This window comes from Chrysochloris asiatica, unplaced genomic scaffold, assembly GCF_000296735.1.
Source record: "Chrysochloris asiatica unplaced genomic scaffold, ChrAsi1.0 scaffold00001, whole genome shotgun sequence".
Taxonomy (NCBI): domain Eukaryota; kingdom Metazoa; phylum Chordata; class Mammalia; order Afrosoricida; family Chrysochloridae; genus Chrysochloris; species Chrysochloris asiatica.
This window is the reverse complement of record NW_006408519.1, coordinates 42,840,631-42,855,810: the sequence shown is the minus strand read 5'-3', so window position 1 is coordinate 42,855,810 and position 15,180 is coordinate 42,840,631. Positions and strand designations below refer to the sequence as shown.

Here is a 15,180-nt window from a genome sequence, read left to right as displayed (position 1 = left end):
ATAGGGTTTCCGAGGGTGTAAATCTTTACGGGAGTAGAAAGCCTCATCTTTCTCCCGCGGAGCGGCTGGTAGTTTCGAACCGCTGACCTTAAGGTTCGCATCCCGATTTGTAACCACTATGCTACCTTTATGTTCCATTTCATTTTTGACAGCTTCCAGTTTTCCTAAAATCATATTTGTATATTTCATCTTCCAATTAGTAATGGATGTTTGCAGCTGTTTCTCCTCATTTTGAGTTGTGCCCCCTTAGCAGATGAAGGCCCTGAAAACTTTGCTTCATTTATGCCATCACGGTCCACTGTATATTGAGGAGGCAGCTCTTTCCCAGTCTCACTTTGAGTTTCTTCCAACCTGACGGACTCACCCTCTGACACTGTATCTCATGGTATTCTTGTGCTCTTCATCATGTTTCAATATTGAATGTTGTTGTGCTAGCTGACAGTGTTCCATTGCTATTCATAGGGCTTCAGTGGCTCAGCATTCAGACATAGTCTGTCTTGCATTCTCCCTAGTCTGCCTTTTCTTGAAATACAGCTGAAACTTGTCCACCATGGGAGACACTGTTGGTATTTTATGATACCAGTAGCATAGCTTCCAGCATCACAGCAACATGGAATTTACCACCGTGCAACAGACTGACAGATGAGTGGTGGACAGGCATATCTCTCTCTCTCTCTCTCTCTCTCTCTCTCTCTCTCTCTATATATATATATATAGTATATACACACACATATATAAAGACATACATATGTGTGTGTGTGTGTGTGTGTATATATATATATATAGAGAGAGAGAGAGAGAGTACTCTGGTAGTGTAGTGGTTAAGAATTGGGCTGTGAACTTCATGGTCAGCAGTTCAAAACTACCAGCTCTTCTGTGGAAGAAAGATAAGGCTTTCTGCTCCCATAAAGATTTAGAGCCTCAGAAATTCTGTACAGGGTCGCTATGGGTCAGAACTGACTCGACAGCACTTAACAACATATCTATATCGATATTTATCTATCTATCTATCTATATCCACACACATACACATATATATATATAGCGCCATAGGATAAGCACTAGACTTCAAGGTTGGTTTGAACCAACAGGTTGATGGTTCAAATCATCAACTGTTCCTCAGAAACCCTATACAGGGTCACTATACATTGGAACCAACTTGACAACATGTAACTACAGCAACATAGATAAATAGATGTATATATGTACATATAATATGTGTGTGTGTATATATATCTATATATATACATGTATGAAGATACATATGTAAATACATAGATATACACATCAAAAATATGAGGGGGCTTCAAAAAGTCCCTGGAAAATTTCATTATCTTTTAATTTCCTTGTTCCATGACCTTTTTGAAGCCCCTTTGTATGTGTATATATGCATATACTCGACTGGTGTTTCCTCTTTGGAGAATCCAGCTGACGATACACAGTGACTAAACGTATGTGGTGTCCTGAATTCAATCCCGACACAGAACAAGGACCCCAGTGGGAAGCTGGAGGAATCTGGGCTCAATCTCTAGTATAGTTAATAGTGTTGGTCAGTGTTAGTGTTTGAGGTTTGAATCATTGTGCCGCTGGTAATTCAGATGTTCATATCAATGGAAGCTGGGGAGCAGACGATGGCAACTCTTTGTAATAGTAATACCTTTGAAGCTTTTCTGCATATCTAAAATTATTTCAGAATGAAGTAGTTTCTAAAAAAAAAAAACAAACACAAAACCCATTGCTGATGAGCTGATTTCAACTGGTAGAGAGCTCCATCGGCCTCTCCGTGGCTGTAATCTTGTAATCTTACAGAAGTAGATTGCCAGCTTTTTCTTCCAAGGCACCACTGGATGGATTTGAACCACCAACCTTTTGGTTAGTAGTGTTGTTGTTTTTAACTGCTGTTGAGTCGGTTCCAACTCATGGGGACACTGTGTAGGGTTTCTGAGGAGTAGCCAGTGAGTTTGAACCACCAATGACCTAGTGGTTAGCAGTCCAGTGCTAATCCTACAGTGCACACCAAGAGTGGTTCTGACTCTTAGGAACCCTATATAGAGTTTTCCTACAGCAGCCAATGCATTTGAACCACCTGCCTAGTGGTTAGCAGCCCAGTACTGATCCTACAGTGCCACACCAGGAGTGGTTGGTTGTTGTTGTTAAGTGCCGTAGAGTCAATCCCAACCCATAGCGACCCTGTATAGGGTTTCCGAGGAGTAGCTGGTGAGCTTGAACCGCCCATCTTGCAGTTCAGATGACTTCACAGTCTGGTGCATTAACCCCCAGCACCACACCAGGACTCCAGGAATGGTTAGCAGTCATGAACAAATTGCTTGTTTCACCCTAGGCCCTAGATAGGGGGAAAGATGTGGGGGACAACAACATGGACCAGAAGAGAAGAAGCTAAACCCCTCTCATCATACCCTGCTGTATAGTTTTGTCTTTTGATACTTTGTGCAATAATACAAACAAAATTAGACTTTAACAAAGCCCAAGCTTTAGAACTTGAGAGAACAATGAAAGAAGTGATCCTAAGTGTGCATCAGAGTGGTGCGTAGTAGCTACAGAGATGGACTATTTCAACAACTTTACCCTAGTAATGTGGCTGAACCTCACTGATGGACTATAACCTGAGGGCAGAAAGAGCCCGAACGATGTACTGTTATTCTGTTGGTGTTGGTGTTGGTATTGTTAGTCTAGGCTGTGCTTAGTATTTAATAACTGCCATGAAACATATAAAATAGGCTTACATCCATAAATGTATAATGATACCTGGGGAAAAAACAACTCACCAACTCCCTTTATAGGATGCTAAGAAGTCTGTTCTGTATTTTGAATTGGTAAATAAAGTTCAAGAATCCAGCAAGTATTCTACCTTTTCAAACATACCGGGCCTCAGGGCAACTGCATGTTTGATGAGGAGAGAGTTCTCTCTATAGAAGTATCTCAGCTAACCATGCAGAATCAGAATGCTGGTCTTTGACAGCCCCCTCATCTGTAAGGTTGGAGTCCTGGTGTGGTACTGTGGGTTAGTGCGCTGTAAGGTCGGCAGTTCAAACTCACTAGCTGCTCCTTGGAAACCCTATACAGGGTCACAATCGACTCGATAGCACTTAGCAACAACAACAACAACAGTCTGTAAGGTTGGAATCCTGGTGTGGTGCTGTGGGTTAGTGCGCTGAACTGCAAAGTCAGTTTGAACTGCAAGGTCAGTAGTTCAAGTTCACCAGTTGCTCCTTGGAAAGCCTATTCAGGGTGGCTATGAGTCAGAACCGATTTGATGGCACTTAACAACAGCAACGTTCTGTAAGGTTGGGGGTTCAAACTCACCAGCTACTCCTTGGAAACCCCATACAGGGTTGTTATGAATCAGAACCTACTCGACAGAACTTAACAACCTATAAGGTTGGTGGTTCAAATCACCAGCCACTCCTCGGAAACCCTCTACAGAGTCACTATGAGTTGAAACCAACTTGACGACACTTAACAACAATCACAATCTATAAGGTCGGTGGTTCACACTCACCAGCTGCTCCCTGGAAACCCTATACAGCGTCTCTGTGAGTTGGATCTGACTTGACAGCAATGATGTCATTAGGATCAACAGCAATGATGTCATTAGGAAGAAAGGACTGGGGACCTCCTTCTGAATATTAACCTGTGAAACCCCCACGGATCACAGCAGTTCCATCTGGAACCAAGCACGGGGACGATGCAGGACCCTCCAGTGTTTCATTCTGGTGTGTGTGGGGTCACCATGGGTCAGACGCTGACTCAGCGGCACACTGCCCTCACAAGACAGGGATGGCCATTTACTGCATGTCTCCCAGTCGAAGTGCACAATGTAACCTACAAAGCCTTCTCGCCAAAAAGCTAGCTAGATTCTGATTAAGTTTCTGTCTCTGAGCACCACGTCACAGGACATACAGACAGGACTTCAACAAGTCAATGGAGAAAGGGAATGAAAAGACAACGGAATTTTTATGGGTGGTAAGGTTGAAGGACGTCAGCAGCAAAGCCCAGACTAGTCAGAACTATGTGAGGCAAGAGTCGACAAATAAACTACCAGGGAAGAAGAGATGATGAAGAACCGATGGATCTAAAAAGTTGTATTCAACCTGTCAATCAGTCCTGATATGTAGGTCGTACTTAGGTTTGATTTCAATGAAGAGGCTTGTCGAAGATGCTGATGGGGGCAATCCAAACACTTGTAGCTCTACGGTCGTAGTAAGGAATAGTTTAGGGTTTTTGGTGGGCCGGTGGCATTGCAGTATGTTTTACTTCTGGAGACATGTTATGAAATATTTGCAGATGGAATGGCATGTGTGCTGGGTTTGCTTAATCAAAATTATCCAAGGACAGGAGCAGGTTGGGTGGGGATACAGATGCTCATCAAAGTTGAAATTGAATGGCGGGTACACATGTACTTACATCTCTGCTGTTGTGTTCATTTAGAATTCAAAATTGTAAACATTAATAAAAGATATGCATTTTGGAGTCTGAAAGACTTCTTTTGTGTCTGTCTTGGGCACCTGTAGGTTGCTTGACTTTGAACTGTTCCTTATCCTCTAGTTGGAGTGTTGTGGTGTGTGCGGTGGGACCCGTGGCACCTAGGAGATCAATTGGATAGAGAGAAATGGCGCCTACAGTGAGCATCAGTCTCATCCTCAGTAAATGGCAGCTCCGTCGGTCACAATTGATTATGACGATGAGGGTACCATCCCCAGCACCTTCTCATGTAGAATAAAACAAGCCCCCTGATGTTTCCAGTTCATACTGCACCAACGTGTCCTCTAAATGGACAGTCCTCTATCTTGATCTGCAGTGCCTTTATCAATATGTGCAGTGAGACCTCTCAACTCTGAAGATTTCCCTTCTAGCAGATTCAAACACAGCCAAGCTGTGAACCCAGCCCAAGTAGCTGACACCAAATATCCATGCACTGCTCTGTAAGTGAGGCAGCTGAGCAGCAAAGAAGCTGGCACGGGTGGTCACTGGGAGACTACCATACCACCTCTCCATGCAGCTGTAGCTAAGTACTGTCTCAGGATGGCTTCTCAGTGAACCTTGTGTACATCTGTATCCAGGGAGGTCTATAGAAAGGAAGTGGCTCACACAGTTGTAGAGGCAGGCAAGTTCCAAGTCCATGGACCAGATGTCAAGGTGGATGCTTCTCCTGACTCATGTGGCTGCAGTGGCTGATGACCCCAAAATCAGCAGGCCAGACAGTCACCTTCTGGCTGTAGAGTGAATGACTCCAAGACCCACAGGTCAGATGGCAGGCTGCTGAGGATCCCCAGGATCGGTAGGCAGTATCGATGTGTAATAAGCTGAGGTCAGATGACGAGCCAGATGCAGGATCCAGATCCAGTAAAAAGCAAACACATATGTTAGAAACAGCTCCCACACCCAAGAAGACGTCCTGTCAGTTGTTTGACTGCTCAGAGCAGATCTTATCATGGGAGTGGCTGCATCGTAACCAGCAGACCACTGAGAATCCTGGGGCAGCCAGTTGACACACACCCTGCCCCAGCACATGTCCATCCTTAGCTTAACTGATGGTCACACAGACTTTCCCCACAATAAGGGGGAGAACCCATGCAACGGGCATCCTATTTCATAGTCTGAGGCATTACCTGACCCGTAGTAGTGTTGGCTAGTACATTGCTTAATGGTACATCAAGGAATCATGCTTCTTTTGGTTCATTTATACACTTATCAGATAGTCATTGGATGTCCACTAGATGCCAGGTTGCAAACACCCAAGTGAACCTGACCACTTAGCTGTGAATGAATAATTGTACTTCTCTGAAACTCTGTGTCGGAAAGTGATTATTCTAGCAGCTCATGGCATTTTTAATATTGTTCTCAAACACTGTAACACAAAAGCATCTGTACTTTGATGGGCTTCCTTATACATTGTCCAACTTTCACATGCATATGAGGCTATTGAAAATACCATGGCTTGGGTTAGACCTCAAACTGACATCTTTGTTCTTCAACACTTTGAAGAGGTCTTGTGCAGCAAATTTGCCTAATGCAATACATTGATTTCTTAATTGCCACTTCTATGAGTGTTGATTGTAAATCCAAGCAAAATGAAGTCTTGGCTAACTTCAATCTTTTCTCCATTTATCATGATGTTATTTCTTCTTGGTCCAGTGGTTGTGGTGGTTGTGTGCTGTGGAGTCGGTTCTGACCCATAGCGACCTTATACAGGGTTTCCGAGGGTGTAAATCTTTACAGGAGCAGAAAGCCTCATCTTTCTCCCACGAAGCAGCTGGTAGTTTCAAACTGCTGACCTTGCAGTTCACAGCCTGATTTGTAACCACTACGCTCTTGGTCCAGTAGTGAGGATTTTTGTTTTCTTTGCATTGAGGTGCAACCTGTACCAAAGACTGTGGTCTTCGATCTTCATCTGTAGGTATTTTAAGTCCTCTTGGTTTACAGCAAGCAAGGTTGTGTAACTGCATTTTGCAGGTTATTCATGAGTCTTCCTCCAATCCTGATGCCACGTTGTTCTTCATAGAACCCAGCTTCTTGGATTATTTGCTCAGTGTACAGATTAAGTAAGTCTGGTGAAAGAATATATCTCAGATGCATACCTTTCCTGATAACTCATTTAGGATCCTTTGTTCTCGTCTAACAACTGCCTCTTGCTCTATCTACAGATTCTTTGTGAGTACAATGAGCTATTCTGAGATACCCATTCTTCACAATATTGTCCATAGTTTGTCAAAATACATACAGTCAGAAGCCTTTGCATATTCAGTAAAGCACAAGAAGACATCTTTCTGGTATTCTCTGCTGTCAGTCAAGATCCATCTGACATCAGCGATATCTCTATTCCATATCCTCTTCTGCATCTGGCTTGAATTTTTGGTGGTTCCCTATTGATGAACTGTTGTAACCATTTTTGAATTATCTTCAGCAAGATTTTACTTGCATTTGATATTGATAATATTGTTCAGTGATTTCCGTATTCCACTGGGTCACCTGTCTTTAGAATGGGCACACATAATAGATCTCTTCCAGTCAGCTGACCAGGCAGTTGTCTTCCAAATTTCTTAGCAAAGATGAGTGAGTACCTCCAGTACTGCATCAGTTTGTTGAAAGGTTTCAATTTCTATTTCATCAGTTCCTGGAGTCTTTTTTTCTTTTTAACCCATGTCTTTAGTGCCGCTTGAACATCTTCCTTCAGAATCATGGGCTCTTAACCAGCTGCTAGCTGTTGAAAAGACCGACCACCAACCATTTCTTTTTGGTTCAGTGATTCTGTATATTCCTTCCATCTTCTTTTGGTGCTTTCTATATCATTCAGTATTTTACCCATGCAAACCTTTGATATTGCAAGTTGAAGCTTGAATTTTTTCTTCAGTTCCTTCATCATGAGAATTGCTAAGTGCATTCTTCCCTTTAGGTTGTTTTTTGACTCCAAGTCCTTGCATGTTTTATTCTAATCCATGGCTTTGTCTTCTAGAATTGCCTCTTTCATTTTCTGAGCAGCTCTTTTACTTTCTTATTTCTTTCAGTTGCTTTCGCGTCTCTACACTGGAGAACCAGTTTTCTGGCATTCTTCCTAATCATGTCCTGCTTTCTTCCTCTTTGATGTTCTTGATGCTATCCCTCAGGTCTTCTTGTCTTCTGTCTTTAGTGTCTGATGCATCAGATCTGTCCTTGAGGTGGTATATTCAAGGTCAGATTTTGATTCTTATAAGCTTATTTTGCTTTTCTCTAGCTTCAGCCTGAACTTGCATATGAGTAATTGATGGTGTGTTTTACAGTTAGTCACTGGCCTGGTTTTGACTGATGATACTGAGCTTTTCTATCATCTGTTCCCACAGATATAGTCAGTTTGATTCCTGTGTATTATATGCAGTGAGGTCCAGTTGCTATTTATGTTATTTTAAACAGTTATTTGCAGTGAATAAGTCATTGACTTTGTAAAATTCTATCATGTGACCTCCAGCATCATTTCTGTCACCAAGGCTATGTTTTCCAACTACTGATCCAGCCTCTGTTTCCAACCTTTGCATCCCAATCCCTAGAGATTATCAGTGCATCCTGATTGCAAGTTTGATCAATTTCAGACTGAAGAAGTTGGTAGAATTCTTTAATTTCATCCTCACTGGCTTTAGCAGTTGGTGTGTAAATTTGAATAATAGTGGTAGTAACTGGTTTGTAGGCATATGAAAATGATCCTATCACTGACAGCATTGTACTTCAAGGTAGGTCTCGAAATGTTCTTTTTGATGATGAATGCAAATGTCATTCCTCTTGAATTTGTTGTTCCTGGCATAGTCAACTGTATGATGATCTGATTCATTATGGTTGGTACCAGTCCATTTGAGCTCAGTAATGCCTAGGATATCAATTTTTATATTTTCCATTTCATTTTTGCCAATTTCCAATTTTCAAGATTCATGATTTGTATATTCTGTTTTCTGATTATTAGTGGATTTTTGCAGCCATTTCTCCTCATTTTGAGTTGTGCCCCTTCAGCAAATGAAGGTCCTGAAAGCCAAAGCTTTATCCTGGCCACATCATTGTGACCAGCTCTGCTTTGAGGAGGAGGCAGCCCCTCCCTTGTTGCTGCTTGAGTTGCTTCCAACCCCATGGGTTCCCTGTCCAGCACCATATTGGACAGTGTTTTTCTGCTGGTTATAATGTTTTCATGTTCCATTACTTTATCTGTCAGTGTTCTGCTGCTCTTCGTAAGGTTTTCAGGGGCTAAACATTCAGAAGTAGTCCACCTTTCCTCCTTCCTAGTCTGTCCTGGTCTGGAAGCTCTACTGAAACCTGTCCTCTGTGGATGACCATGCTGGGCTGTAAAATACAGATGGCATAGCGTATAGCACCGCAGTAACACCAAACCACCACACTGCAGCAGACAGATGAGTGACGTAGGTGCTTATAAATTGTGTCCTTCATGGTCCTTTTTACCAGATACTAGTTTCCCCAGTATCCCCCATCTGCTCTGGAAAGAGATCATTATGAGGATCTAGGTCTGGGGCAAATTCTGTCCCAGCTCTTCTTTTCTTGAGGTACGAGGTGCTTGTGAATGGTGTTTTAACTCCTCTGACCCGTTGTTGGTTTTGTTAGGTGTCACTGAGTTGATTCTGAGCACTGAGTAGAACTGTCCCATAGGTTCCCTGGACTCATCCTTGGAGCAGATGGACAGGTCCTTCTCCCGTGGTGGGCTCGAACCATCAACCGTTCTGTTAGCATCCAAGCACTTAAGCATTGCGCCACCAGGTCTGCTTCCTTTTAGCCATTACAAATGAGGATTTTTCAAAACTGCATTTGTGTGTGTGTGGTCAGTTTTGTCATTCAGCTAAGTGGTTGTTGTTGTGAAGTGCCGTTGACTCGGTTCAGACCCATAGCAAACCTGTATAGGGTTTCCAAGGAGCAGCTGGTGACATTGAACTGCCGACTTTGCAGTTCAAACGGCTTTGCAGTCTGGCGCATTTACCCACAGCGCCACGCCACGACTCCTCAGCTAAGTGGTAGATAGGACGTTAGTGGACCATCAGAACTAGTAATGCCCATGTGGAGTGGTCAGCCACTCAATATCAAAAGGCATCATGTACTTAAGGACGAAGCTGAGAAGGGCTGGGAAGGAGGGAGGAATAGAAACCGGAAGCACAGGGAGGAAGCGGGAGAACTGTTGTTACATGGAGGGGACTGCAGTCATTGAGACGAAACCAAATGTCTGATCTGTTGACTGTTGAACTGATGATCTGCCCTGTAAGTCTTCACGCAATTCACTCTATTTGCTGTTGTTAAGTGCTGTCGAGATGGTTCCGACCCATAGTGACCCTGTGTAAGGGTTCTGAGGAGCAACTGGTAAGCTTGAACTGCTGACCTCGTGGTTCAAACTGCCTTTGCAGTCCAGTGCATTAACCCACAGCACCACACCAAGACTCCTCAGTAAATAAATATGAAAAAAATAGAAGAATGATGTGTATAGTGAGATTTACAGAGCTCTTAACGTGTACCACCCCCGATGCTAAGAGGTTGGTAGGGGTCAGGTAAATTAGCCACACATACCCTTCCCACCATCAGCTGGTCCTTGACCCCACCGGGCAGCCGCAGTGTGAGAGGAGAGGCCGTGTGGATAGCAGCGGGCGGAGGTGGAGGCACCAGTAGAAGCAGATAACAAGCGCATTGAAGCTTGGCACAGCTCACGGCGGGCAGCAAGCATGTCTCTGAGGACAGGACTACGTAGGAAAAGGCTTCCCACCCAAGCTGGTGTTGGTCCTTGCAAAGAGACATTTTCTCTCTCAGAAATATGTTTACTGGAGCAAAAGAATTCCCAGGGATGCCTTATATTGCCAAGTATGAGGGGGCTCCAGGAAGTTCGTACAAAAAAATCCCATGATCTTCCCATAAACTCTCTGATGTCCCTTGATAAGAGTTGGCTGTGTGTATTGGCTGGGTGCCAATGTAGGATCTTGGGATGCCTGGGGAGAAGGTCACTCGAAGGTCACTCGGATGACACTGTGTTTTTATTTAGCCAGCAACAGAGGCTCTTGAGGAAGCGCCCACCCAGTATCTCCACATCACAGAAGCTGACGAGGATGTGCAGGGGACCCAGGCGGCTGTGGCGGCGCTTCAGGACCTGAGATACACCTCAGAGAGTGGTGAGTGTAAGCACAGCTTCCCTGAGTCCTTTATCTGCGTGCTGAGTGGACATGCTTGGGGAGAGAGGTGCCAGTCAGCCGATGGACTTTAAACTCCCCGACGTGGTGTTGTCTGGTGCCGGCAATCTCTGCCCCAGGAAATATTCCGAAACGTCCATGGCAAAGGCTGTGCAGGATTTCCTCACACAACGTCACCTTTCACCTCAAGGACAGTCCACGGGAGAAGCAGCCACACACAGGGGCCCATTGAAGACGGCTGGCTGAGAGTCACCCACTTAGCTCCTGGAGTTGGGTTGTCTTCCTTTGTTTCCTCCACTCCAGGTTGCTGGGCTCGGTGATAAGGCAGAGGTTGGTGGGACTGACCACTCCAGGACACAGCTCCCGTGTCGGCCAGGGCTGCAGCCATTCAGATCCTGGATTGTCTGCTCCCAGTTCCTCCAAAATGCCCAAAGATTTTTTGTTAAATGACTTGATTTCCAAATGGTCCATCAGCATTAGAAAAGTAACCGCTGAATCAGTCTGTGGGTAGCAGGAAGTATTGTCTGCAGAAAACACCTTTGCTTGAAGTGCTTCCAAAATAGAAACAGAACAGCCACCCCCTGTCTGTATTTGGTGGGGCAGGTGGGAGGAGGGATTCCTGGTTGGTGCTGTAGAATCAGCTCTGCACTGGGAACCACGTGACCAGCAGCCCTATATCACCACAGTCTCATCCTCACAGGGCTGTGTGGGCCTCGGAGATGACATGTACTTCTATCCTTAGGAGAGATAGCAGAAGAGAGAGGGTCTGGGTTTGCATCTGTGACTCTCAGCACCAGTGGCCTCAATGGGCTCCCATCTGTTTCTCTCCTGACAGGTGACCGCCTGGACCCCACCGCTGTGAACATCCTGCAGCAGATCATCGAGCTGGGCACTGAGACCCACGATGCCACCGCTGTGGCCTCAGTGGTTGCCATGGCACCAGGGACTGTGACTGTCGTGAAGCAGGTAAGGATGTCCCTGTAGGGCCTGACCTTGTCCCTGGCAGTATGGGGGAGGAGCACCAGCTCCCTCTCTGATTACCATGGGCCCCTGTGTGTGGCTGCATCTGGGAGAGGTACTGTGTGTTCCCCCCAAAATCTGGAAACTCTTCCTGGAGAACACCCGAGAGAAAATGCACAGGACGCGTACACAGTTAGACACATGTCACCATGGAAAGCACACAGAGGACCTGGGCTTGGAGTAACGGTGACTGATGAACTGGGGCCCTGGTAGCAGGACTTTCTGACTTACGCTGGTGTTTACTCACGGGCTGATTGTAAACTAAAGCCCACTGAGCAGTCCGTTTGTTTTTTTTTTTCTTTTTTAAGATCTAGCATCACCCAATCACACTGATGCAGGGTGACTGACACTGATGCAGGGTGACTGAGCAGATAGGAGGAAAACGAACCAGATTTAAGTCAAGGATGCTTGTTTCTTAATATTGACTCTGTCTGGCTCATTCTGTCCTCTTCTGTCCTCAGGGACGTTGCCATCTGCTGAAATGCAGTGTGTTGGGTAATGGGACCATCCTCTGCATCTCTCTGCCTATCTAGCTTTCTACCTGTCTCCAAACTCATCTTACAAAAGATTCAAGCTGGTGTATACAGATCCTTTAAAAACAAAAACAAAACCCTACCAAAACAGTCAATTGTGTTAGAACCAGGGAAATAACACAATTGAGACTGGGAATTCAGGTTCATGGAGAGAGGTGATGTGCACACTGTAAGGTTTTGTACATTTCTCCATCCTTCAGTTCATTCGTTCCGTCGGGATTGTTGAGGGCTACTTTTCCGGCCTGGCGGCGTTCTTATTGCTGGGGTGTAAGAGTGTCGTCATCTGTTATCACAGTGGTGAGAAAGGTACTACATAGAGAAACAAGTGTGACATGCAGGGTATCAGAGGGAGAGCATGGGCAGCGAAGGAAAATCCAGTACAGGAAGGGTGGGGCCTTGGGTTGTCGGGGAAGTTGACACTGTTGTCTGAGAACGTGGTACTAATGTTTGAGCAGTGACCTTGGCTGAGGGTGTGTTGCTTAGATTATCCAGAATTGACTAAAAATATGATACTGAATGTAATAACAGAAAACAAGAGGGTTTTCTGTTTCTGAATTTTATAACAGAAACTACAACAATTGACAGAGGAAAGGGTCGGTTTTTCTTGGGACTTACGGATAAAGGAGGAATATCAGCTGTCTGGAGTCCTGGAGTGGCGCTGCTGGATAATGCACTTGACCGCAAGGTTTGTTTGAACTGCAAGGTCAGGGGTTCAAACTTACCAGCTGCTCCTTGGGAACCTTACACAGGGTTGCGATTAATCGGAACCAGCGCCACGGCACCTGACAATAACAATCAGTTATCTGAAGGGACTAGTCCCTGGAGAAAGACATTATGGTTAGTAAAGTGGAGGATCATTGGAAAAGAGGAAGACCCGAACAAGATGGATTGGCACAGTGGCAGCAGCAGTGAGCTCAAGTGTACCAACAATTGGAGAGTCTGGTGCAGGACTGGGCAGTGTTTGGTTCTGTTGTGCATAAGGTCGATATAAGTCGGAACCAACTCAACAACACCTAACACCACCACCACAGATAAAGGCATTGCATATGTGGCCTCTCATGGGGCCCTTTAGTGATATGTCCCTGAGCCTTGCCTTTGCTGTACCAGGAATATGGCTGCCCCTCTAAGTACACCCAACACTAAGTGCAAACCACCCAGTCTGGATCCTGGTCTGTTCTGGTTCAACTCAGCTATTTCGGGCCCCAGGCACAACCCATCCAACCTGTATGGACAAACATCCAAAAGACCCTCCTCACTTGGTGTGGACAGACTGGGCAGTGGTCAATGTGGTGTCTCACTCCTGCCCAGGGCTGGTACTCTGCTAGGACCAAGAACAGAGTTGTATTCTTCTAGATGAAAAACTTTTAGCTTTTCTTTGTGATGGCTAGACTGCCATTTTCAGGTGCTGGACGCATCTCTTCTGAAAGTCTTCCTCTGGCCCTTCAGGAAGAATCTGATTGGGATGCGGCTGGGGAGACTTGGCTGTGTGAAGGTGCTGCGGGTCTGATTTGTATCTTCCTTCTCCAAGTGGATTGATTTGCTGTTTCTCAGGGACATGAGTTATTGAGCGTCGTGGGCAATGCAGTGATCTACAAGGTCGTGGGGATTAGGATGCAGCTTGGAGATGCTGTAAGGCATCAGGCTAATAGAAGGCAGATAAGCACCAGTCCAACCAGGGTACACAGGGCCTCTTCCTTCTTCCTTCTTGCTGAAAACACAAGGCTTAAGAATGGTGTCAGTGGTTAAGTCTTGATTGACTGTGTCTAGAAATGTTTCAAGATAACGTGTACAGGCAGACCTTGGGGACAACTCACCTTCACTCTCAGACCACTGCAATAAAGCAAGTTACATGAAGGCTTTGGTTTCCCAGTGCAGGTAAAAGCTATGTTCCCACGTTACTTTAGTCTGTTAAATGTATAGCAGCATTCTGAAAGAGTTTCAAAGATTGTGAGAATGACCATTATACGAGAGACATAGAGACGGGAGGTAGGCACTTGCTGTTGGAAAAATGGCGTCAGTAGATATGCTGGACTCACGGTTGTTGCAAAGTTTCAATGTATAGAAAACAAAATGCAGAATTTTGCAAGTGCAATAAAGTGAAGAACAATGGTTATATGTTCTAGTCATTATCTTGTCTTACTTACCCAGAACCCAGCTCATCTAGTGTGTATATAGATAATGGATAAGAAAATGGATGGAATGGGTGGGGGGGGGGTGTAGATGGGTGAGTGGGTAAAAGGATGGATGGATGATGAATGGATGGGTGGGTGTGTAGATGGATGAGAGTGGACAGATGGATGAATGGACAGACCGGTGGACAGTAAATGCTCACTCGATAAGGAAGGGCTTGTGATGTTCCCAGCTCTCTAGGTGAAAAAAAAAAATGTCCATCAAAGTCAGTTAAATGTCGTAACATTTAAATTTCAATGTAGCTGTTTTCATTAGATAAATTGGTTTTGATTTCTTCATTTTAATTAAGCCCTAGCTGAGGGTTTTGTTTTGTTTTATTTTTATTTCAGTTGAAAAATATTTCTGCTTAATGAGACTGCTTTAGCCACTTAAGCATGAACTCTAGCGCACCTGTTAGAAAGCAAGAGCATGAACCCTTCTCCCCTGTGTGGGAGCCCTGATGCTGGGGACGCTGTCTTGCTCCAGCCCAGGACGTCATGCAGAAGAGTTGCCCCATCAGTGTTTATTAAATAGAACTGAATGTGCGGTGGTCCCCTTACTTCATTTCTCCCATTCACTCCTGCAGATCAGTTGTTGTTGTTGTTGTTAGGTGCCATCAAGTTGGTACCGACTCATAGTGACCCTGTGTACAACAGAACTAAACACTGCCCAGTCCTGGGCCAACCTCACAATTGTTGCCACACTTAACCTATTGATACTGCCACTTTGCCAGTCCATCTTGCTGGGGGTCTTCCTCTCTTTGTCTGACCCTCCACCTTACCAAATATGATATCTTTCTCCAG

General features: G+C 44.9%; 1 protein-coding gene across 1 annotated transcript in view; it reads left to right on the top strand.

Annotated features, from left to right (window-relative positions):
* ZFAT (zinc finger and AT hook domain containing) overlaps nucleotides 1–15,180 on the top strand; it is a 212,266-nt gene that overhangs the window by 175,736 nt on the left and 21,350 nt on the right. Inside the window, exons 13-14 of the mRNA XM_006830846.1 lie at nucleotides 10,511–10,637; nucleotides 11,491–11,621. Of these exons, the coding sequence (XP_006830909.1) occupies nucleotides 10,511–10,637; nucleotides 11,491–11,621 (258 nt within the window). The remainder of the gene's footprint in view (nucleotides 1–10,510; nucleotides 10,638–11,490; nucleotides 11,622–15,180) is intronic.